This window comes from Lemur catta, chromosome 2, assembly GCF_020740605.2.
Source record: "Lemur catta isolate mLemCat1 chromosome 2, mLemCat1.pri, whole genome shotgun sequence".
NCBI lineage: Eukaryota > Metazoa > Chordata > Mammalia > Primates > Lemuridae > Lemur > Lemur catta.
This window is the reverse complement of record NC_059129.1, coordinates 54,680,304-54,706,769: the sequence shown is the minus strand read 5'-3', so window position 1 is coordinate 54,706,769 and position 26,466 is coordinate 54,680,304. Positions and strand designations below refer to the sequence as shown.

At 38.1% G+C, this 26,466-nt stretch overlaps 1 protein-coding gene across 1 annotated transcript in view; it reads left to right on the top strand.

The window, feature by feature from the left end:
- Positions 1-26,466, top strand: part of RCAN2 (regulator of calcineurin 2) — a 262,707-nt gene that overhangs the window by 22,613 nt on the left and 213,628 nt on the right. The window contains exon 2 of the mRNA XM_045543674.1: positions 9,418-9,644. Within this exon, the coding sequence (XP_045399630.1) occupies positions 9,420-9,644 (225 nt within the window). The 5' untranslated portion in view covers positions 9,418-9,419. The remainder of the gene's footprint in view (positions 1-9,417; positions 9,645-26,466) is intronic.

Sequence of the window (26,466 nt, the reverse complement as noted above, 5' to 3'; positions counted from 1 at the left end):
TAAGGTATGCAACATTTAATCCATGCAACAACCCCACAAAGTCAGTACCGTATGGTCCCCACATTGCATCCAGTGCCCTGAGATGTTCAGGAACACATCCAAGGTCACACAGCTAGAAAGTGGCAGTGCCCAAATTCAAACCTGAAAGACCAACTTCAAAGTCCACACCTGACTACTCTACTCTACCACCTCTCCATAGATAAAAGAAAGGAAGAGCTGCTGTGTCGTGTGCAAAGATGGTTGGAGAGTTTCTAGGAGAACTAAGGTGGTTAATACTAATAATAGTTCACATTTATTGAGCACTCACAGTGTGTTCCAGTCATTATTCTAGGTGCCTTGCATGTGTTAAATGTTAAATCCTCAACACAGCACTATAAAGCATATGCTCCCTGTTACCCCTACTTTACAAGTGAGAAGACCGATCACAGAGATTGCATGGCTTGCCCAAGAGATGAGAGTCAAATTCAGAGCTCCTTGAAATCTATTCAATGCAGGGAATGTCTGTGACTACTTTCTAAGTGTAAGGTCCTGTTTAGTAGCTAAAGGGTTATACAGGTGGCTAAGACCCAGCTCCTGCCCTCAACACTGGGTGGAAGGTAAGAATAAATAAGTACAAAGAGAGACAAAACAGAGTAGGCGTCCTGAGGGGTACAAACACAGGACAACCGCAGTCAGTGACAGGGGGATCTCATCTCGGGCAGGCCGGGCTCAGAGTGGGGTATGAAGGCCATGACCCCAGACGTGGCTTTGAGTACGAATGGGATGTTGATAGGTAGGTTGATGGTCAAGGCTGCACCACTGTCTATAAGTTCGATACAGATAAAGTCCTCAGGACAGAGTCAGCATTCTAGGATCACTGCTGTTATTTTTATTGTTGACAGAGCTGGAACTTGACGCTGACACCTGTGATTGTTTTCCCAGCACTGATGAGGCAGATGGGTGTAGGTAGGAAAACTGTCATCTTGTGGCTGTCCTGGTTCACTGGGCTGATGAACTGTTTTCATTTAATTTGGTAGATCCTAGGGAGTTATGGAAGATTTTTAATGTGGAAATGACATGAACATGTAGCTGTATTTCAAGGAAAAATTAGCATACTCTATGCTGGGCGTTGAGATAGGGGTATTTCTCCTTCTTCCCTCTTCCTTTCCTCCTCGAATTAAAAAGACCTTACCTGTAAGTTCTCCATCACCTCCCAGTCCTATCAGAGGGAGTGTGACCTGCCCCCTTGGCCTCCTAATGAGTCTGAGCAGCCCTCCACCCCCGAGGCAGCCTCCTAGTCCATCTATCTTTTCTCCTGGAAGGAGGTCTGAATAGCACAGACCCTTCTTGGCTGGAGTTTTCCTCAAAGCTGTAGTGTCTCTCACTCCCTGCCTTTTTTCCTTTTCACTCTGTTTCTCCCCAGTGCTCCGTGACCCATCTGAGAGCTGAAGGTGAAGGATGACAGGATAAATCTGACTTTGGCTACCATAGCAACCTTCACCTGTTTTGCTGCTCACTTTTGAAGTGCCACCCTCCTGTGAAAAGTTATTTTGCATATAATTGCTTGGCTCATCCAGAAGCTTTGGGCTTTCTTTTCATTTCTTTTGAGCAATAATGAAACGATGGTCTTCTGCCTCCAGGAGGGCTCCTGAACACATCTTCCCCAGTGGGGCGGGCATTCTCTACTATATACAGAGCTGCTCTCTGTTCACTCTTTTGTTTCTAAGAAAAATGCAGCCAGAGATGGTGCATCTTCAACTGTATTATACAAACCCTGGGTCAGTTTACAAATGACTCAGCTTTAAACTTTTAAAATTTCAAGTTCTACTGAAATTAACCCATGAACTGTCCAGACTACTACCCATTCATGAAGACTGTACTAGATATCTTCATTTGATCCCAAAGGGCCTCTCTCCACCCTGTCCCACCCTGCACTGTGGCCCTGTGCCCCAGAGCCAAGCCCATGTGCTCCACGTCCATGGCTCCCTTGTTTTCTGGCTTCCAGTTGGGTTTGACGAATGGGAGGTGCCAGCAGGAGATCAGGGGAACAGGGCAAGGTGGGGATAGTTATTCTTCCGGCACCCTCTTTGTGGTGCCACCATGGATTGATCCCATTCCTCAATGGACGATCTGTCAGGGGGCCACTCCACATAGCCCTCTATTCTCTCCAGATTTCCCAGAATCTCTCCAGGTTCTGGAAACCCCATACCTCCTCAGGTCTAGGGAAGACGCTAGCCCAGGCTTTTGCACTACCTGTTGTGGTTTCCCTGTACCCTGCCCACACCTTTGTAAACAGTCCCTTTATTAACCTCTTTCCAAATTATCGAATTTGAGCATGCCATCTGTTTCCTGCTGGGACCTTGACTAATACAATGTCCCAACCTCTTCTGCTTTGGGCGAGTGCTTATTTTGTTTAATAAATCTATGAGTCATTGTAGGTCATTCTTTGTAGAAGCAGATTTTTCTGTATTTAGGAACAATTTCCTCACCTTCCTACCCTTCATAAAAGGTGGTGTCTCTTTTATGTGACTCTCTTATCTTGCAGGAAACCTGTTTGAAACACATTTTCTTAGTGTCAGGTTTGTGGGAATGGAATACAAATGCCCTCTCTGCTTGTCCCATCTGATCCTGGGTAAATGTGAGGCTCTTCCTTCCCTTTTTATTATGTTCTTTGAAAGAAAACACAGAATCTGCAAATCCTCTTGGGAGACCATGGGTATTAAGACCCTGAAGGTACACAGACCTTATGCTGGGCAAGTTTGTAATGCCATCACTGATGTAGAGTCTAGTGCAAAGGAAGAAGATGGAAATGACTCACTTTTTTAAACACTTCATGAAAATTCATGAGATGCTGCTTCCATAGGGAATTGAAGTAATTGAATTATTGTCCAGTGGGAGATTAAGATGGAACAGTAACTCCAGAAGGTGTCCTGAAGAGAGCCATGAATGAGGAATGTGGATAATTTCCTTTGAAAACCATGAGTTGGAAACTGCATGCTCCTGATTCTTTCAAGACCAATCCCAAATGGTATCAAGAATAGCATGAGGATCACACAGCTCTGCAGGTGTGAAATTCTGCAGCTGAATTAAATAGGTTCCATTATATTTCAGAAAGAGCTCTAATGGGTTTCTATGGAGCATAGCCTAAGAATATCATGTCTCTCCTTTGTATCTCAGGATGCCTGGTATGGTTTGTTGTTACTAATATTATACTTCAATCTCCCTGTAAGACAGACAAAAATAAGCAAAAGGCATGTCTTATCCCTAGGAGGATCTCTATATTAAAATACCAAAAGGGTGAATCAAAAGGACCTCACCTATAAGGCCAGACCAAAAGTGAAAGCTAAGGATGTAATTTAATTGTAAAATTATTGTCTTTCATATACAATTTTCTCCTAATGAGCTCATTTTGTCCCAGATATCATTAAAGAATCATTTAGTTTTAGAGCTGAAAGAATTTTAAATACTGTAAAACTGGAAGTTTAGGTTTCTACTCTTTAAAATTTTGAATTGGGTTCATTTAACCTTATATTCAACTTTATTTAATTATTTATTTACTTTTAGAGACGAAGTCTCACTTTGTCACCCAAGCTGGAGTGCAGTGGCATGATCATGGCTCACTGTAGCCTTGAACTCCTGGGCTCAAGTGATCCTCCTGTCTCAGCCTCCCACTGAGACTATAGGCATGAGGCTCCTGGCTAACCTGATACTCAACTTTAAAAGAGCTATAGGCATTTCTTATCTACTACTTATTAATGCAACATTGTATTCCAGATTTTATCATTAATATTCAAGCTGACATTGTCATCTTTAAATTCTTCTAAACTAACAAATCTCCCATAATCCATTTACTTGTTTTTCAATCAAGACTGAACTTGAAGTCAGAATGAATAATTCATTAATCATTTCCATTTATCCTGTTTCCTTATTTATCCTCCTTAGCTGGCCATAACTTGGAATCAAGGCATATGTTTTTCTATTTGTTGCCCTTCTTGCAAAAAGATTTATATATTTCTGTTCTTAAATTTTGAAAGCTAAAGAGTTGAATCTTTAACATTATTTTTGTCTCAGAAAAAATAAATTCAAATGTTAGTTGCTTTTTTGTATGTTTTTCTCATTTATCTCCTTTTGTGGATTGTTATTTTCTGTTAAAAAAATTCTTGCCTTCTAGTTTGAGCAACCTGGGAGAGGAAAAATTCATGCGGGTTACATTATAAGCATCCAAATTAAAGGTTTAAACACTGGGAGAAAGCTTTTGTTAAAAGTTCTAATTTCTCCTTTCTTGAGCATCTTTAAGCCCATAGATAAACATCTGTCTTTTTCTTGTGTATTTTCTTCCAATCATGGAAAGATAAAATTCTCAAAGAGCCCTTAAAAGAAACATCAGCCACCCATCCGGGACATCCTGCTAGATGGGTGGCACCTGCCCTGTGGAGCTTACTCATTGGATATCTCCAATGCAAGGAGTTCACTAAGACATGAATGAGGTAGGACATTCTGTTGTAACCTGAATTTTTAAAAGATTCATGGCTCCTTATATTAAATTAAAACTTTCTCCCTGGTTTGATTTCTCTTATACTTTCTTACACAGAAATTCTGTTTCCTCTTTCAGAATTTGAAAGCAATCATGATCTTGCTCAAGACTTATTTCCTATATTTCCTTATGCTGTTTCTTCCCATGCCCCTGTCTCTTAGATGACATGAATTTGAGCCCCTCTGTGGGACTGAATTGTTTCCTCTGGAGGAATTCCAGCGTTTCTGTAGTGGGTAGTCCCCAGAATTGGCCGTGATGTTCTCTCGGTGTTGAGGGCACTCGAGATGAAATTATCACCCCCGCTCCCCTTCTGGTCACATGTCACACTCACACGACTGAGTGACTTTATCTGCTAGTATAAGGATCTCCATGGAAGTTTACTACTTTATTTTTTTTCCCATGGCTCCTCAGCTATTCTCGTGGACTCATTTGTGATTAACCCCTCCTTTCAGATCCAGCTTAAGGCTTTCTAGACCAGAACTCCTATGGGCCAATGCATGGCTCCCTATTCTCATGAATTATACTCCATTCCTAGAAAGGTGGAATTTTTTTAGGATTCTGCAATTCAGAAATCTGACTCTCATGCACATCAATAACTCTGTGATAATGATGATATCCAACAGAACTGGATACCTCCTTAGGGTCTCTCCCCTGGGTTTAATCATACCATATAATTTTTTGTTAGGAGTGAAATTAGGGAGTTTTGGAAAGATTGATTCCCTTGTCCTAATGGGGCCTCCAACGAAACTCCCAACAAATATTCAGAAAGCATTGCTGCTTGTTTCTCACTGTAAGAATCTGGGCTTCATCCTCATGGACGTACACTGGAAGTTTGAAAATTGGTTCACACACTCAACAGTAGGAGAGAGTGGCCATCTCTGTAGTGCTAGGTTCTTTGCCATTGGCTTGATTGATAAGCCTAAAAGTAGTAATAAATAGCTTTCATTCATGTTATTTTGGGGGCTTCAAAAGACTTTAATGTAGACCTGTAAGGTAGACAAGGCCATACTATTTCTTGATTTTTCCAACAAGAAAACCACATTCCAGAAGTCTGCCGACTTACAGCGTAAAACTGGCATTGAGGCATTCCCTTGGGGCTCATCCCAGTATTTCATACAGATGTCTCTTCTCTGCATTTAAAGAAGTTTTGAGATTCTCCCACAGGAGGCTTTCTATTGTAATGGTGGATAGTGGTTTTTCTTTTCCAGATGCATGTGGTGGTGGAAATTTCTGCTTTCCAAATGTCAAACAACACGAGAATGATTAAATAAATTATGGCAGATCCATACACTGGGATATAATGTGGCTACTAAAATTAATGTTTTCAAAGAATATATAATCATATAAGGGACTGCTCTTGATTACATCAGTGTTGCAAGCAAGAAGTGGGAACTAAACAGCAGAATCCTAATTTTGTTTAAAAATTTTTACATGTAAAAAATGCTCTGGAACTAAATATACCAAAATGTTAGCAGGAGTTTTCTCTGGATAGTAGGATTATGGATTACTTTATTTTCTTCTTTATACATTTCTGAATTTCTAGTTTTTTTTTTCAGTGAACCCATATAATTAAAAACATAAATGCTATTTTTCCTATACTGTACAGATTTTTTATTTTAGCTAGAGGAATTTTTTGAGTGATTCTTCCTTTCATTTATACAATTACATTTGATAAATCAAACCTTACATTTAGATGAGAGGATTGTTTCATTATTAGTGTATACAATTGAAATAATATTATTTCAGTGTTAATAGTCTTGTTAGTGTGTATTTCAGTAATAATAGCATCTTTATTAGTGCATACATTTTAAGTTGGCCATTATAACCCATTTGCTAGTCTGTTATTTCCAGAAAACGACTTCTTTTTACATAAGTCATTAATTCAGCCAAACATCATTTCGAGGACTTTTTATGTGTACCTGAAGACACACAAATGAAGACAGTCCAGGTTCTGCTCTAAAGAAATACCAGTCTGGGTTGAGATGTAGACTAGTAAATGAGTCATGATAGTGGAAGATGATGTAGTGAGAAGGCTATGTAGGGTGCTCAGGGAGCTCAGAGGAAGAACACAACATCCAAGGGCCGTGGGTGAGGCTGGAAAGTCCTGCCGGAAGAGTTTTCTGTGAGCTGAAGGCAGCTCTGCCCTTGGATGACCAACCTCAGCTTTAGAGATAAGGACAACACATGTAAATCCTCTTATAGTATGTAGACAATGGTTGCCTCAAAGGTTTCTTACAATAGTCAATAATTTTGAAACTATTAATAATTTAAAAAGACAAACCAGGTAACCTGGGCTGTGAGGCCTTCATATTTCTTTATTAGGAAGTTCCTGTAAACTTCAGAGTTCTTTTTTTCTGTTTATTTGGGTTTACCAAGCCAAAGTTGACACTAAAGCATAATTGCCTTAGTATTTCATATTCTGTATCCTTTTATATGGTAGTTAACACTGATTTTGATTGCTTCCTGTTTCATTCCTCTGCCTCCCCTTACACTGCTGAGGGAGGCAGAGGGATGTTTCTGTGCCCATTTTGTAAGGATAGGCTCAGCCACAGGGTGATCACTTGGCTTCTCCAAATTATGAGGTGAGTCAGTAATGGAACTGGAAAGAGAAATCAGGGCTCCTTTGTTCAAAGCTCTGACTTCTAAAGTGTTTCTCCATATAAGTAGAATAGGGTGTTTGCCAAAAATGCATTCACCCTTTAAATCTTTACTGAAAGTAATGAGCTTAAAATAAAGTCTCATGAAGATAATCGTTTCGTTGCAGCTTAGAACAGAAATTAAGGCTATTTGAATAGATTAAAATGAGTCCTGAGTGAGGCTTAATATTTGGTCTATTTAATTAATTTGTTCAGTAATGGATTTTAGTTTCTTTTTGGAAAAAGAATAATTGAAATATTCTCAGAACACAGCTAAGACCATTTTGGAATCAGTTTTGATTCATCTAAAAATTTTTAAATAAGAGGGACAGAATTCAAAATAAAATCAGAATTGTCCTTAATATCTATTTTTCATGCTATTGGGTGATTATGACTTCATTATCAAAAAGTTTTCCTGGCATTGTTTGATGAAAATAATACTGTTTTGATGCTTTTAGTAATTATTTTTACTATTAAAATAAGGTACTCCAATAACAATAAATGATAGTCATCATGTATTTTACAGTAAAATATCTGAAACAATAGTATATATCAATATAAAAGAAAATAAATGCATATAAGTGTTTCATTGAAGATGTCTAGCAGTTGAATTTCCTTTATATTAATATTATAAGATGTTTTCCTTCTAATTGAAAATATTCATACATTTTGGATATGTATTCTAAACTTACAGAATAAAACATGTACCATATTTTTATATAAAATAAATATTTTGTTGATGTGAATGCAGAAAATCTTGCACTAATTCGAGTTTTAAGAACTTTAGAATATAGGAATGGTTTTATTATATTTTATATAGAATAAAATTTTTATCTGCCACAATTACAGTGATTTGATTTTAGAGTTATTACCTCTAATTTTTTAACTTTTACATCCTATCTCAATCAGGCATAAGATTTTACATGTAATGCATTATTGCTTATCAAACTCTCATGGGGGATTTTCTAGGAAAAATGAAAACAAAAAATAAAACCTCATCACCATGACACATTCACAGTTCAAGAGGTAAAAGCAGAAACTCATATTTTGCTGGGGAATCCAGAATTTGTGTCTAACTAAACTTCATGAAGGCAGAGTGATGTTCAGCGGTGCCCGTCTTTCTGTCCTTTACTCTGAGGCTCTGTGACTGTGGGACCGAAGAAAATGGAGCTTCCTGAAGATGACTCAGCAGCCCTGTCATAAGTGTCAGTTTTGCCTGTGTAACTGTGCGCAAGGAATCTCACCCTCTGGGCTTCTGCCTATTGAGCTTTGAGGAATATAGGCATGAAATAGATTAAAAAAAAAAAAACAGTAGATTCCATCCTTGAAATATCTGGGGTGACTAACAAAATCCACTGGATTATATACCAGTATCAAAAAATGGGAAAACTCTGTAGTTCTGTAAATTATGAATATAAGGTGTGAGAAAATAATAGAAGGATTGAACATGGCTAAGATAAAACTAATACTGGAAAGCTTCATGGGGGCTCTGAAGGAGAGGAATCTATATACCATGGATTAGTCAATATAGATACTGATTTTTCAGGATCTAGATTTGGTTCATAAATCACTTGAAATAATTATCCTAAGCAAAACAAGAAATATATGTGGGGTGTGTGTGTGTATTTTCATTGTGGATAAACTATTAACTATTAGAGTTACAATAATCAGGATTCAGGTGATGATGAAGTAGATCATACTTCCTTATAGATTTCTACTAGTTTTGATCTGCTTCAGTCCTATGATATAGGAGAGTCAACTCTGGCGCCAACCTCCCTGGGTTTGAATCCTAGCCCTGCCATTTTGTCAGTGCCCTTGTAAAAGTTACTGAATTGCTTTGTTTCTCTGTCTTCCCATCTGTAAAATGGGGATAATATGGTAACCCCCTCATAGACTACTGTGGAGATTAAATAGGTTAAAGTATGAAAATCATTTAGAACATTGCCTGGAACTCAATACCTGATAGGCAATATTAGCAGTGCTGATGGTGGTGATCTCCAACTCCTATCCTTGGTTTTATGGTTTGTTTGTTTTATCATAGCACTTACTGGATTCTTGCCCGGAAGCAGAGCTGTATGTATGGTGAATTCTGATTTGGAGATCAAGGAGACAATGTGAACTTGCTGGATCTTCTCCCTTCCAATATCTCCTGCTTTCCCCCTAATCACACTCCCCTGTGCTGCCCCAGAGAGTCCGGAACTGTGACCTGAACACCTAGTTTTAAGGAAGTTGTTCTGCTGTAACATGTGTCTGTCTTTGTATCCTCAGGAATGAGGGGAGAATCATACTTCATCGGAATGAGGAGCCCGGGGCAGCAGGGGCACATCCCAGAAGATGGAGGACTTTTCTTACTCTGCTGCATAGACAGAGACTGGGCTGTCACTCGGTGCCTTGCAGAAGAAGCCTTTCAAGCAATTACTGACTTCAACGACCTTCCCAACTCGTTGTTTGCATGCAATGTTCACCAGTCAGTGTTCGAAGGAGAGGAGAGCAAGGTAAGAAGTCTCCTTTGTTCCTGAAACATGGGAAGATGTGGCATTATCTCAGCAGAATTCTGTTGTGCATTTGTGGTTGATGTTTTGAAGTTTTTGGACATGTTAGTTGGCTCTGTTTTGGGCTTGCGTAGCAGGATGAGAAAAGCCTTTTCTATTATCAGCTAACATAGGAAATTCAACTGACAAGGTTGTAGATGAGACTGTGTTGAATTAAATTGAGTCCTCTGTGACTTGTAGGTCTATCTAACAAAACAAGTGGTGTTAAGAATATGGATTATAAGAAATACCCCTTGGGCTAGGAAGCTTAAACTCCTGAAAGTTTCATTTTCCCCTATTCTGCCAAAAACATAATTTGCCTTTCTCAGAACAGCACAACCTCTCTTTCACCCCTACCTGCAGTTTGATGAATGTTCTAAAAATGGCTTTTTAAGTAGTTATTACAAATCCCTCACTAGTTATTACAGAGAGTAAGTTGGTTGGCATCTGAGTCCTTCTTTGCTCACTGCTACTGTGGTGGTGTTGCTGTGTGTGTGTTGTAAGAATTCAAATGACAGTGGTAAATCCTTGATTTGAAATGATTGGGGAATGAGGCTCTCTATGTATAAACATTTCTCAGCTTCCCATTTTAAGAAACAAACTTATCTTTGTGTAAATGTTCTTGGCAATCACAGTAAATATTCCATTTGGAGATCTTTCCAAACTTTATTTCAGATTTCTCTGATCTTTTAAATGGAATATTTGAATGGATCAAACCTTCCCTCATGGATGTAGGTTCCTAATTGTAAATATCCACTATTATACTGTGTTAGGAAACATGCATGAAATTTGGGAGGGAGAAACGCCTTTTTCTCAACCAAATTATGTGGCTTTGCGTGCTATATAAGAGCAAGATTTATGATTGCTATTTCACAAACTTTAGCTCTTTCTGCCAATTGCTGAAGTCCAAACTTTGTTGTCTGAGCACAATTACTGGAAATCTGATTTCTGGATTTATTGATTTTCTAAACAATCCTAATAGCCACAGAGAAAACTATCTCAGAGGATTAGGAATTATTTCAAGCTATTTAAAGATATTTTTATAACAATATTATTTTGGAGTTGAACAATTAAAATGATGGGCTGAAAATAGCCTGAAATGCAAGGAATTACACATAATTAGAACCTTCAGTGCTGTGATCACCAGACTATTTAAAGTAAGAAAGTGGCACATGCCAGTTTCTTCTTTGAAAGAAACTGGGCAATTTTGTTCTTGGATTAGATCCAGGTTATCATAGATTATAATTTACTCAGGGCAAGTATTTTCCCCGGAAATATACCTGCCATAAATTATTAAGCAAGGATTCATGTTTTCTCATTATATCATCTGTTTATCTAAACATCACAATTAAAAGGATTTTCCTTCAAGGTTTAATGGGGGTTTTGATTCTTTCCTGACTATATACTTCCCAGTAGATAGAAACAGTAAGACCTAGGAAGGTGCTGATCTCATTTAGGAGTACTCTCAAGAATAGCTGATCAACTCAACCAGAACTGGGGACACAGGAGGATAGAGGGTTGGGGAGAGTTCACGGGGGTCTGCCCACGTCTATTTTGATAGTCTGATATGTGATTGAATCATGGATTGTAAAATGTTCTCATCTAATTCGTATAGTTGGTGAATTGCAGCATGAGAAATAGCATTCGGTTTTAAAAGGACCTTGATAAAAATATTGAGGCAAAATAAACAAGATGTAGTTCAATGAAACCAGTTTCAAATTATTTCGATGACATTTTTATAGCCAAGAAGGTAAATTTTATAATTGGCCAAAGTCTGTGTAGTTAAAATTATTAAATAAGACAGAAATTCTTCAAACTGTGGTGCAATTTGCAATTTTAGAGTCCCCGTTTGTGCAGTGTCTCTAGGATATAAAATAATATGATATAGATTCAGTTTTGATTTAATTATATATCCATGGTTTGAACATGACAAAGCAGGATAATCAGATACCAGATCATCAGATACCAGATCACTGGGAATTTAGGAAAAACAGTGTTTTTCTTGAAGGTCCAGAACTTCGTAGTCTTCCCTTTCTCCTCCATTTTTTTCTATTGTGTTAATAAAGTCACTTGTCTTGTACCCCATTCTCTCAGGATATTCTTTCCACAAGGTTCGGATTTCATGAATCTGAACCATGAAGTCTGACGGTGGGTATCTTTCCCCAAGGGTGGACATTTTGGCCGCTGGTCTAAGTTGGGGAGCTATTGTTAGTCAGAGGGGAAAGAAGAAAGAAGTATTTCCAGTACCTCTTGTATTTGCCTTTGGGCAGGGCTGGCTATGGTCATTGTCTTTATTTTTGGCTTTGGGAAGATGTATTCAGTAGCCTGGAATTATATTAGGGGGATAAGATATCAGAAATGATGCTTAACCTTCATTTCGAAGGTCCAGGTGGGTAAGTGGTTTTCATATGTAACTTGTTTTGGCAGCGTTATTTATTTATTTATTTTTTGTCACAAACTACTTCCGAATCATTGTGTTCTGATATTGATGGATTTGAGTTTAGCCTACGTCTTGCAATTTTTATAAAGTATATATTTTAACTTCCTGAGTTGGGTAGGAATTATAGCTTTTGCTCTCTGACTGTCATGAATGAATCTTGCAGAAATCTATACTCTATTTTCCCACGCATCTGAAATACCTTTCCTAAGCCCTTTTCCTTTTTGAGGAAATTTGGAGGATACTGAATTGGACTGCTAATAATGTAGGTAATAGCTCAGGATATGATCTATGTTTGTTTCTGCTTATTACAGTGATAAATATTCTGATATGCTCGTTTGTGCTACTTTATTTAAATTCTAAGTTCTGACACTTAAAGTACATTTTTAAATAGCTTTGTGAAGTCCATAATGTTCACTCCAGTTTTCAGTTAGGCAGAATTCTGTGAGGTCGTATTTTGATTTGATGCTTTTGCGTTGAGCGAGCACATACCTCAGTATGGCTTGTTGTGGTCCAGATGGTTGAGATTTGTTTATATAACACAAAGGAGAACTGGAGCTGGAGGAAATTGGCATCTGAAACCAATAAATGCAGATTGCTGTTTGCATGCTACAGCTTGAAGTATAAATATTTTTCTATGAAACACATTTAGAACTGGGATTTGCACAGCATCAAACACCTAGAAGTTACTAGGATTCGTTTCCCTTTGGACTGCTCTCCTGGATTTCCCCTTCTGGATTTAGCTGGACTATAGAAGTCATCTTGAGACAGGTGAGGCTGGAGAGGGTGTTCTTCCAGCTGCCTGTGTCTATGCTGAAGATAGATAAAGGTCTCCTTGATAAGATGTTGGCACTCACTGGTCACCAAAGGAGAACAGTCAAACAGCCACTATGAACTATTTAGCCAAATTCATTTGAATAGAGAGAAGCCTGAAAGGTGTCTTTATAATGGCCTCCAAAATATGAGTCTATTCAGTTTAATAATAATAATAGCAGTAGCAAGCACCTATATAGCACATAGTGAGGTGCTAGGTACTTTTTCAAGTGCTTTATAAACATCGAGTCCTTTAATTGTCATGACAACCCCATGGTATCTTTCTGTCTCTCCAATTGCTGGGCATATGACAGGATTGTATTCCCTGGACCCCACTGGCTGGTTCTGCCCAATGTATATGCCAAGCATTCAATTACCAATATTGTGCCCTGAAGGATGTTCCTTTTTCTCTGCTAAGGAACCTGGCATTGTGGCAGGTAGTGCCTGCTTGGACACTTTGGTTCTTGGAGTGAAGACCATGATGATACGGGGCGGAATCCTGGCCAACCTATGATGACATGTAATGCATCAAGAAACAACAAATGAACGAATGAATGAAAAACTTTTGTTACCTTAGGTCACTGGGATTTGGGGGTCTGTTATTATAGTGTAAGTCCATCTAGGTTGATACAGTAAGTATCATAATCCCCATTTTTCAGATGAGGACACTGAGGCATGAGACTTTGCCCATGGTCCCATAGCTAGCAGTGACTGATCTAGGATTCAAATCTAGGTTACCAAGCTACAGGGTCCATGTGATTGAACATTATGCAATGCTGCTTCTTGATATACAAATATGTCATGAAAATAGGTATAATATTTGGCTCTGGGGATGCAATGGTGAACAAGATAGGTTTAAACTCATTTAACTTACAGTCTACCATGAGAGATCAATTCAAAATAAGCAAACAAATAAGGAACATAATAAATGCTGATAGTGATACCAAATCAAAAGGGCATTTAACATATTTTCAACTGCATTCATTGCCTTACACACACTCATATATATGCTCACTCACAAACATATGCATGGGTTGGTTTATTTTTAAATAATATGCCACCATTTAAATTTATGCCACCATTAAAGAGTATCTTCTACCAAAATGGGCATGAGGTCAGAGACCTGGCTCTACTGGTCTCTCAGTCTCTGTGCTTCTCATAAATGGATCATTTCAATGCATTGCAAATGGCTAACGTGATTCTAATATTCAAAGGTATATATTTCCATTCAACATGGCCACTATATATGAACTAATTCCTTTTTCTGGAGCTCAGCTGCGGAAACACTGATCTAATATAACACTGCAGGCATTATGAAGGCATCCTAAAGGATTTTCACAGCTAAATCTGATTTTTTTGTGGTTTTATTCCCCTGGTAAGAGTTACCCCCACTCTAGTTTGTAGGGAAATATGGATGTTCACTTTGTACTTTACAATCCAGTATTTGTGGTACTGAAATCTGAAATCTCTGAAAACTGAAGCCTTTCTCATAATCTATTTAGAGACAAAAACGTCACTTTGTTCAAAATCTGACTTGCACTGATAGGAAGTTCTTTATAGTGTGAATATTCATCCTTTTTTTTCTGCAGGAATATTCCTGTCTTTAATTGCCAGGGGCTGCCCCAGAACTTGCTGGAGCATTACACAACATGAGGAGTATGTATTACATTTCCAAATCCCAAAATTCAGAACCTCAAACACATCAGGCCCCAAGGGTTTTAGGCAGTGTTTTGTAGTTATGTAAAGTATAAAAATGAACCTACATCCCATGTTCAAAAAGAAGAATGAATTCATCCCTGAAATCTGAAATGCCATCAAGATGAGCAATTAAATGTGTTTTGCCCATAATAAGATGTTCATGTCTATTGTTTCAGTCTTTTGAACAATTTATTTTTTAATTGACAAATATAATTGTATGTATTTACTGTGTACAACATGCTTTGAAATATGTACACATTGTGTAAGGGCTAACGAGCTAATTAACATATACATAACCTCACATTCTTATCAGTTTCTGGGGCAAACACTTAAAATCGACCTTCTGCAACAATTTTCAAAAAAATGCAGTATATTGTTTTTAACTAAAGTCACCATGTTTTACAATAGGTCTCTTAAACTCATTCCTCCTGTCTAAACAAAACTTTGTGTACTTTGATCAACATCTTCCCACCCCCTTCCCCAGACTCCTGTAACTACCATTGGACTCTGCTTCTATGAGTTTAACTTTTTCAGATTCTACATGTAAATGAGGTCATGTGGTATTCATCTTTCTGTGCCTGGCATATTTCACTTAACATAATGTCCTCCAGGTTCAATCCATGTTGTCACAAATGTCAGGATTTCCTTTTTTAAGGCTGAATAGTATTCCATTGTGTATATAAACCATATTTTCTTTATCCATTCACCTGATGATGGACACTTAGGTCGATTCTACATCTTGGCTATTGTGAATAATGCTGCAGTGAATGTGAGAGTGCAGATATCTATTCGACATACTGGTTTCATTTTCTTTGGATATATACCCAGTAGTGGAATTGCTGGACCATAAGGTAGTTGTATTTTCAAATTTTTTGTGGAAACTCCATACCGTTTTCCATAATGGTTGTACCAATTTACATTTACACTAACAGTATGCAAGGGTTCCCTTTTCTCTACATCCTTACTGACACTTATTGTCTTTCATCTTTGGATAATAGCCATCCTAACAGATCTTAGGTGATATCTCTTTGTGGTATTTGCCTGATGATTAGTGATATTGAGCATTTTTTCATATATCTCTTGGTCATTTGTATGTCTTCTTTTGAGAACTGTCTTTTTAGGTCCTTTGACCATTTTTTAATCAGGTTATTTGTTTTCTTGCTGTTGAGTTGTTTGAGTTCTTTATGTATTTTGAGTGTTAGCCGCTTGTAAGATTTGCACATATTTTCTCTCATTCCATAGGTTATACCTTCACTCAGTTTTTTAATGGAGTCTATAGAATTTTCTAAACATAAGATCATGTCATCTGCAAACAAGTTCAGTTTGACTTCTTTCTTTCCAACTTGGATGCCTTTTATTTCTTTCTCTTGTCTAGTTGCTTTTATTTCTTTCTGTTTCGCAATTGCTTCCAGTACTATGTTGAATAGATGTGGTGAGAGTAGTCATCCTTGTCGTGTTTCTGATCTTAGAGAAAATTTGTTCACTTTTTCATCATTGAGTATGATACTCACTGTGAGTTTGTCATATATGGCCTTTATTGTGTTGAGGCACATTCCTTTCACATCCAATTTGTTGACAATTTTTATCATGAAAGGATGTTGAATTTTGTCAAATGCTTTTTCTGCATCTTTTGAGATGACCGTATGGTATTTACCCTTCATTCTGTTAATGTGGTGTATCACATTTATAGATTAGCGTTTGTTAAATCATCCTTGCCTTCCTGTGATAAATCCCACTTGATTGTCGTGAACAATTTTTTCAATGTGCTATTGACTTTAGTTTGCTGAGGAGTTTTGCATATCTTTTCATTAGGGATATTGGCTTGTAATTTTCCTTTCTTATAGTGCCCTTGTACTGCTGGCCTTGTAAAATGTCATTGGAAGTGTTCTCTTTTCTTCAATTTTTTGGAAGAGTTTGAGAAGGATAGGTATTAGTTCTTTAAATGTTTGGTGAAATTCAGAAGTGTCATCAGGTCCTGGGCTTTTCTTTAACAGCATACATTTTTATTACTGGTTCAATTTTCTTCCTTATTATTGGTCTGTTCTGATTTTCTTTTTTTCTTCAGGATTCAGTCTTGGGTAGGTTGTATATGGCTAGAAATTTATCTGTTTCTCTACATTATACAACCTGTTGGCCTATATTTGTTTATAGTAATCTCTTAGGATTGTATGTATTTCTGTGATATCAGTTGTAATGTCTCCTCTTTCATTTCTGATTTTATTTACTTGAGTCTTGTTTAGCTCTCACTTTCGTTTGTTTAGCTAGAGACCTGTTGATTTTGCTTATCTTTTCAAAAAAGATTAAAAAACTCTCCATTTTGTTGATCTTTTTAATTTTTCTAGTCTCTCATTTATTTATCCTCTGATCTTAATAATTTCCTTCATTTTACTTAGCTTTGGGCTTAATTTGTTCTTCTCTTTTTAATTCCCATGATAATAACATTAGATTTTTAATTTGAGATCCTTTTTTCTTTTTTGATGTGGTATATATTGCTGTAACATTTCTTCTTAGAACTGCTTTTGCTACATCCCATGGTATGTTATGAGTCTATTTTCATTTGTCTCAAGATATTTTTAAATTTCTTCTTTGACCCATTGGTTGTTTAGGAGCATGTTTAATTTAAATGTATTTGTGAATTTTCCAAAATTCCATCTCTTATTATATATTTTCTAGTTTTATACCATTGTGTTTGAAAAAGATAATTGATATGATTTCAATCTTCTTAAATTTGTTCAGATTTGTTTTGTGGCCTAACATGATCTATCCTGGAGAATGTTCTCTGTGCACTTGATGAGATGTATATTCTGCTGCTGTTATATTGAATGTTTCATATATGTCTGTTAGGTCCATTTGGTCTAATGGTAGTTTAATTCCAATATTTACTTGTTGATCTTCTGTCTGGATGACCTGCCTATTGCTAAAAGTGAGGTATTGTGGTCTCATACTATTATTGTATTACAGTCTTCCTCTCCATGCAGATCTATTAATATTTGCTTTATATTTTTAAGTGCTCCAATGTTGGTTACATATATATTTATTTATAGCCTCATGATGGATTGACCCCTTTATCATTATATAATGACCTTCTTTGTCTCTTTTGACATTTTTTGACTCAAAGTCTATCTTATCCAATATAAGTATGGCTATCTTTGCTCCCTTTTGATTTTCATTTATATAAAACATCTTTTTCCCTCCCTTAACTTACAGTCTATTTGTGTTGTTAAGGGTGAAGTGAGTCTATTGTAGGCAGCATATAGTTAGGTCTTGTTTTTGTTTTGTTAAATCCATTCATTCACTGTCTTTTGATCGGAACAATTAATCCATTTACATCGAAGGTAATTGTTGATAGGTAAGGACTTATAACTGCCATTTTGTTAATTGTTTTCTGGCTGTTTTAAAGATCTTTTGTTTATTTCTTTCTCTCTATGAGAGATTATGACTAGATTTTTTTTTTGTTCTAGTGGTATGCTTTGATTCCTTACTTTTTTATGTTCTGTGTACCTACTATAGGTTTTTGATTTGTGGTTCTCATAAGACTTACATAAAATATCTTATCATTATAACAGGCTATGTTAATCTGCTAACAACTGTGATCACATAAGAAAACTGAACATTTGTACTTCCCTCACCACATTTTATGTCTTTGATGTAACAGTTTACCTCTTTTTATATTGTTTCTCCTTTAACAAATTATTGTAGGTATTATTATTTTTAATAGTTTTTAATCTTAATACTAAAGATATAATGATTTATACACCACCATTACAGTATTAGAGTATTCTGAATTTGACTTTGTACTAGCTTTAACCAATGAAGTTTATATTTTCATATGTGTTTGTGTTACTAATTAGCATCGTTTTCTTTTAGCTTGAAGAAATTCCTTTAGCATTTTTTGTATGATAGATCTACAGATGATAAACTCCCTCAGCTTTGCTTGTCTGGGAAAGTCTTTTTCTCTCCTTCATTTCTGAAGGGCAGTTTTGATGGATAAATATTCATGGTTGGAACTTTCATTGCTTTAACTATATCATCCTACTCTCTTCTGTAAGGTTTCTGCTGAGAAGTTTGCTGTTAGCTTTATTGGAACTCCATTATATGTGATGTGCTTTTTTTCTGCTTTCTCTTTATCTTTGATTTTTGGCAGTTTGATTATAATATGTCTTGGCATAGTTTTATTTGGATTGAATCTGAATGAAGACCTTGCTGTGCCTGAGTATTTATACCTTTCCCTAGATTTGGAAAATTTTCTGCTACTATTTCCTTAAATGAGTTTTCTGCCCCTGTATCTCTTTCTTCTCCTTTTTCTCTTATAATTTGAATATTTGCTCTTTTGATGTTGTTTCATAAGTCCCATAAGCTTTCTGCCTTCCTTTTCACTCTTTTTAATTTTTTTCCTCTGGCTGCATATTGTTAAATAACCTGTCTTTGAGATCACAGATTCTTTCTTTTGCTTGATCAATTCTGTTGTTGACAATCTTTACTGTATTTTTCATTTTGATAATTGTATTTTCCAGCTCCAGAATTTCTGGTGTGTGTGTGTGTGTGTGTGTGTGTGTGTGTGTGTGTGTGTGTATAATTTCAATATCTATATCTCTGTTAAATGTCTCATTTTTGTTGTTTATTGTTTTCTGATTTTGTTGAATTGTTTCTCTGTATTTAAAGTTGGCAAGCTTCCTTAAAACAATTATTTTTAATTCTCTGTCAGGCAGTTCATAAATCTCCATTTTTACAGTGGTAACTGGTACTTTATTTTGTTCCTTTAGTGTGTCATTTCCCTGATTCTTCTTGATTCTTGTGGCTGTGCATTGGGTCTGTGCATTTGATGAAGTAGGGATTTATTCCAGTCTTTGCAGACTGGCTTTGTCTGGACAAGTCCTTTATTAGTCAGCTCATCCAGAGATTCTGGGCAGCTTGTCTGCCATGGTCTGTGAGTGGGCTTGTTGCTGGAGTCCTCAGGTAGGCTAGCCTGTTGCCTGAATCAGTAGGTAGGCAGACATGGTGCTTGGGTCCATGAAGTTGGGTCTGGAGCCTGAATTTACTGGAGTGGACCTGTTGATTGGGTCTAGGGGGGTGGACCAGGAGCAGGGTCCATGAAGACTGGTTTAGAATCTGAATCCATAGAAGCTATCCCAAATCCTGGGTTCACAGGGCCTGGCCCTGCACTAAGGTAGTCCTTGACTCTGAGTCTATAGGGCCTGGCAAAATGCTGGTATGGGCCTGGTCCCTAGGCCCAATCAGATGTGCCTGTAGTCTGAGTCCACAGGGGATGGCTAGGCACTGGAGTCATCCTGAAGCTAGAATCTATGAGATAGTCCAGGGGCCTCAGTCCACGGGCCTGACCTGGACTGGGGTCTACTGGAGTAGGCGCAGACTTTGGTTCTACTGGAGCTTGTATCCACTAAAACTAGCCTAGGGCCTGGGGCTGGCCTGGTGCTAGGACAAGTATAGGTCCTGGATCTGTAGGACCCATCCTGAAGGTTGGGTATGTGGGTGCTGGTCTGGGTCCTGGGCCCATGGGGGCTGCCTTGGTATATCTGGGGCTACAGGGGTAGTCCTGTAGCCTAGTTCTGTGAGGGCCATCCTGGCACTGGGGTCATCTGGGATAGGCTTGGCCCTGACTCCCTGCTGGAGCAGGCCTGGACCATGGATCTGCTGGAACATGGGGATGCAGGGGTTGTCCTGGAGGGTGGGGCTACAGGGACCAGCCTGGCACTGGTTAAGCCCTAGAGCCTGAGTCTGTGGGTGCCAGTCCGGTGACTGTGGCCAGGGGTGCCACCCCTGGCAAAGGGGTGGTCCTGAACCCCAGGGCCATGTGGGCCAACCAGGCTCTGGGCTGGTCTGGAACCCGGGGCAGCCCTGGGGTCTGGAGTCACAGGGGCTGGCCTGATGACTAGAGCTGTAGGGGGCTCATGTCTATTGGAAATAAAGGACACATTGCCAAGATGAGCATTTTGCATTGATACATCTGTGTGGACTTCTCCATGCCAAACTCTGACACTTGCTGAGTCTCCTTCTTTGAGTGTCTACAGTTTAAAGCCTTTGATCTGCTGTCACTGCTTGTGCTGTTTCCAGGCCTTCACCCTAGCTCCTGACTAATGGTCTTGTCTGGGTTCATAGGAGAGTCTCCTAGCTCACCAGGTAGATAGTTAATGGTCCATACATACATTAGTCTTGTCTCAGGGAACATATTGTAAAACCTTTTGTATCAACCACCCATATATATTTGATTTCTCTTCATTTGCATTTTCCTTTCGAGGCCCTGAAGTCCTTGAAGGCAGACAAAATTTGTATTATAATTTGTATTTATAGCACCTTGCACAGAGCCTGACACACAGTAGGTGCTCAGCCAATATTGAGTTGAACTTCTACTTAAACAGTGACCACATTAAGATGCAGAGAGATGGATTTCCCAGCATTGGCTGATAATTTAGAGATAGAGGAACGCGTAGAGTCCAGTTCGTTGCCCACCGTGTCTCACTGTCTCTAAATTTCACTGTGGAAAACAGGTTCTGGAAGCAAAGTTGGCTATCCATCAGCATGAAGTTTCAGGTAAAAGAATATAAGGCAGAAAGAACTCAGGTGATTCAACAGCAAGACTCAAGTCAAGTGTAAATACATTGAATCCAAATCACTCTGGTAGGTAACAAGTGACACTTGTGAATAAACCTGTTTTATATGTCAATTTATAGTTATGTGATGTTTAAAGTGGCTACTGGTGACTGACTCAGTAAACGAAGTGAGTAAAAAATTAAAAGTGTCTTAAGCACATTTGTTTTCATAGCTACTCTCAGGAGAAGAAAAGGGAGAGGAAGAAAAAGAGAGAAAAGGTAGCAATGAAAACTGACATCTGGTGCTTTGGAAGACCTTAGAAGACATGTAATGGGGATGATTTAAGGGTGGTTAAAAATTTCGCACTAAAGATAGATAGCAACAGATGAACACTAAGATAATAATTTATTGTGGCTTAAGTATTACTGAATATAGGTTGAAAAATGAAGTAAACTATGGCAGAAAAATGATGACCAAGTATCAGTTTTAAATATTAAAGCAGGGAACAGTTACACTGGACACCAGATGTTTAAGGAACACTTAGGAGTTTCACTGTTTCTCTTGTGTTCATTCCTTATAGGTAAATGTGACCTTCACAGTTGTGTTTGTTTCTTTAAAGAATGTTTAAAGTGTAAAAATACAGTGCCTATCATTGTACTCTGTAGGTTAGTTCTGTTTTCTTTTTTCTTTGAACAGTGAATAGGAACCATAATTAGTCACTGCTAATCACTTGGGAGCACCTGCCAGACGAGAGGCCCAGTGTGGGGCAGATTTGAGAGCTGCTGTAGGACAACTTTTCCTGAAGTGGCAAAAATATATTTACTGTCTTGCCTCTCCACAGTACTGAGTGATCCCCTGGGGTCTGAGAGCCTCACAAGCTACTCTAAATATCCCACTTAACTACTGGAAATAATGGAGGCAGCGGAAAGAATTAAACCCGATGCACAGAGTTGAGAGTATTCGGTTTCTGTGCCAAAGAGTAGGTGAACACATATTCTTGACGACACCCGGCGAAAAACAATTGCCATGTTCCATTTAGTCTCTGGTAATATTAAAGAGGGACAGGGAGCTTCCCCCTAGCTTATGGAAAAATAAAGGAGTGGAATTCACTTCATGTGGTTTCCATCAGAGCTGCTTCTAGCCTGTACAGTGACTCATTGAATTATTAAAAGGTGCCCCTATGAGCAGAGCAGTCTTAGGATACACTGCTTGGGGTAAGGAAGGTGACTGTAAAAATGGCGCCCTGTTCTCTGGGCTGATGGGGTGCATGTAGCCCTGGGCAGGAATGGGTGGCCTGGCCAGTGAAGGACAGGCTAGATTTCATCCTCCTGGCCTAGGAGCCCTTAAGAAGTGCACAAAGGGACAGCCATCATGGTGGCCCTGGCTATAATGAGATAATTTTGAATTATTTAAAATTAAAAAAATACATAAATGCAAAGATAATCATTGAGTTCTGTTATCTAAGAACATTTCTTCTTAAGAGGCAATGTCAGCGATGGAGCCCAGAGGCGGGATAATTTTTATTATTATTGTTTTCCTCAGTCTCAAAAGCTGAAGGTAGCATGGGCTTCACCCTGCCTTTCTTAGCTTCCCATGATTCTGGTCTCAGTCTGGTGGTCATGAAATTCTTGATTGACTCAGAGATAACCAGAGAAAATCTGAGAGTTTTGATGTGAACTTTAAAACTCCACCAAGGTAACCATCACAGCAGGCCTGACATGTAGCTCCATGGATGAGGTCAGTGTGATAGAGATGGATTGAGAACCAAGTCTGTTAATAACATGCGATATTTACTCTGTGAGAGTGAGGTTATCAGTGTGCTGCACAGATTTCCTTATTACCAGCTCATTGATAATTTTATGCCTACAGTGCTCAGCCATACACCCCTACCCTTTTAGGAGAATAAATATATAGGAACAGAACACAGGTAGTTTAGTTTTTTTTAAGTTTGATGAGTGTCTGGTAATGTTTTGGTAATGTTCAATTTTACTGGGAATGTTGTATCATACAGCATCATTATCATTTTAAACATAAACACTGTAATCTCTCAGTATTTTGAGAGGGAGACTCACTGATCAGATACGTGACATAGTTAAGGTTTTCATCTAGCATGTTGAAATGTCATACCTCATACTTTGTTCAAAACCTACATTCCACCCCCACCAAATTTGTAGCTATTATTAACTCCAAATTATTTAATATAATATGCTATTTATACATGGAGTGTACTGTGTAATATGATGGTCACAATCTAGCTGGGTTATTATAGGTGTCTGGAGGTTGCTAGAGCAGGCTCATCGTACTTCTGTGTCCCACATGTCTAACACATCTATCTGGACACGATGTGGGCACTAAGGCAGGCAGAAGAGCCCAGAGAAAGGGCTTTGGATTCACAACCACTTGGGTTCACATCCTGCCTGGTCTATGTACTAGGTATGTCATCTTGGCCAACACCTCTTTTATAAGATGAGGTTAACAATACCTTCTTCACTGGCTTGTTTTGGGATTAAATGAGGTGAATGGGTAGAAGAGGCAGCACAATGTTTACCTTCTTGGTAAACACTGGTTTACCTTCCTTATTCTCCTTCATTCTTCTCCCTACGACCCAAATCTGTGACTATCTATCCCTGGTTCAAGGAAGGAAGGAAGGGGCTTTTCTAAAAACCAGGTGCTTTTTTAAAAACATGTAGACCTAGACAGTACCTGTGCTGTGGATGTTGGAAGGAAGACGTAGGCAGATCCTTGCAGAATTATAACAAAGTTGCGCTTTTATATCAAAGCCTTGGGCTTTAAGGAAGTTTAATCTCAGTCTTTACCATGTGGAAAGTGTTTCTGCATCTGTTGTGGGGTGCGTCTTGTTCACTGCTCCCCACATAAGGGTCATGTGATACTTTCCCTTTAGAACTAGTGCCAGGAAAATTTTGTTTCCTCTGGAGAACTGGTATTTTTTTCTCACTAGGAGAATTATGTAATTCATGTGTTTCTCTTTTTCCCTGGCCTCTAGGAAGCTCAAATTAAAAATGAATACATAGCAAATCTATTTATTCTTACTGGTCCTGATATTTTATTTCTATTGCATTAACCTAATTATGCATATATGTAATGTAAGACATTTACCTGAATTAGCTCATCAAACTTTGCTCATATTTTTGTGAGTACTTTAACAATCATCTTGTAACATGGAATGTGGCTGTCAGTGGTCATTAAGGGTGTATTTTGCAGGTGTTTTTAAATTCCATTGTGAATAGGAACAAAATCACCTAATTTAATAGATTATATGATATTTTTAGAATAATATGCATGCAAACATTTTTTACCATAACTCATATTATTTAGAAGAATAGATTTTAAATATCTTCAAATAAAAAGTATAACTTGGCAATTACAATCAATAATAACATCTTCCACGAACATGCATGATCTAGGTCTACATGTTTTTAGAAAAGCACTGGGTCGTTTATACCTTAAGTTTGAATCTTAAACCCAATCATTATTCTAATATTGATTTGTGGTAAAATTAACACATATAACCCATTTGAATATATATATATTTACATTTGTCCTTATCATAAATCAGTATGATTTTGAACTCTAAAGGCTTAGAGCCCAATTATTTCATGGGAAGATGCTGTAATTTCAATACCTGACAGTTGAGAGTTTTATGCTTTCCCTCAAATAGATGATTTTCTTCATTGCTATTATGTTCTATCAAGTTGCAAAGCTTGCAACAGAAGTCCACTTAAAAATTATCACTGTGTAGCTGAAGTTCAAGGCTTTGCAAGGGGCACAAGAGAGAAAAGGAGTTTGGCTCTTCAGTTAGTGTCTTTTGAAAATTTCAGGGAACAAATCTTCAGTGTCACAAATGTGGCACTGCTGGCCAGTTTTCATTAAATTTGCTTCTTACAGATAGTCTTGCTCTAAATGTGGGAGTAGGGAGGGTCTGGACTTGGTGATCTAGAAAGGAGAGGAGAAAGTCAGCATACATTGGCTTCTTAGCCGCGGCTTTGCCCAGCTTCCTGTGGACAACTGGGATTTCAACCTCAGTGGGGCCCTCTTTCCTCCCCAGGCATCTCCAAGTTCACATATCTAAGTGGGTACAGTCCTTTTCAAAGGGACTCCTCTTTTGGCATCAATGACAACACATTCTTTGCAATAGTTTGAGGGCTGCAAGGTTTTTGTATTTAGGGTAGATTTGAATCTGTGGAAACAAGCCGTTTAAAGTTAAGTATGGTGACTCAAGTTGGTAACCAACCCAAGTAAAATGACTTTTATTTAAAAACAACATGCACATAAACACCATAATGAGAAATAGCTACAAAATAATGAGAAAGATTTTCATTTGGAGCTTGGGAACTGACTTTTGAGAATTCCAAAAATGCACAGGGAAAGCTTTGCTACAACAAGAACATATTTTTGAAAAAGAAATAGTTGCACATGTGAAACCTAATGTATTCCATCAGATGCAGTTTTTCTTTATTATGTTTTATTTATAATGCACCCAACTTTGACTGTCAGACCCATGTTTCTTGCTTTGTTTTTAGCTAAACAGAGCAAGCCTTAAGAACAAAAAAAAAATAGATGGGCTCTGTGGTGTGAGGAACATTCAGTCGCCAGGCATCTCCTACAGTGCTCTAGAATCTCTTGGAACTTGAAAGCTATTTGCTGATTAACAATATTCTTTTTAATGAACATACCCCTTGGAGATATTATATTCTCAGATATACCTGAACTATATCCTAAGATATACAATATAAGCACCCAGGGAAGAACGGTGACTCATAAATATACTAACAAGGGGAAAGAATATCGCAGCAATCAACTGATCAATCCAGCCATCAATTATTTAATAATTATCAAAACTCTGCCATGTCCCAAGTATTGCTCTTGGCATTGGGAGTACAAAGATGAACAAGATGCAAACCCTCATGTAGCTTAATGTTTACTGGGGTCTGATAATTATAGCACAAGTTAGGTGAAATGAGAGATTGGGGTGGATAGAGCATATAGACAATGGGCACCTGAGAGGGGAGAGAGAAGGCTCTGGAATTTTTTTTCTATAGAGATTTTATCATGTACAGAGCAAGCAGGGAGGGGGGCTCAGTGCTTGGCAGCCTCTTTGCTCATGGAGGTCAGGATGTTCGTTGTTCAGCTCCTCTTGCGTCCCCCTGGAATGGATGTGTGTCCTCACCCTCTTCTTGGTGAACTTGACAGCCCTCTTGTCCTTGGCAACCTTGAGCAGCCCCATGGTGTGGTGCTTATGTGGGGTGAAGCCACACACTTCTTGGATGG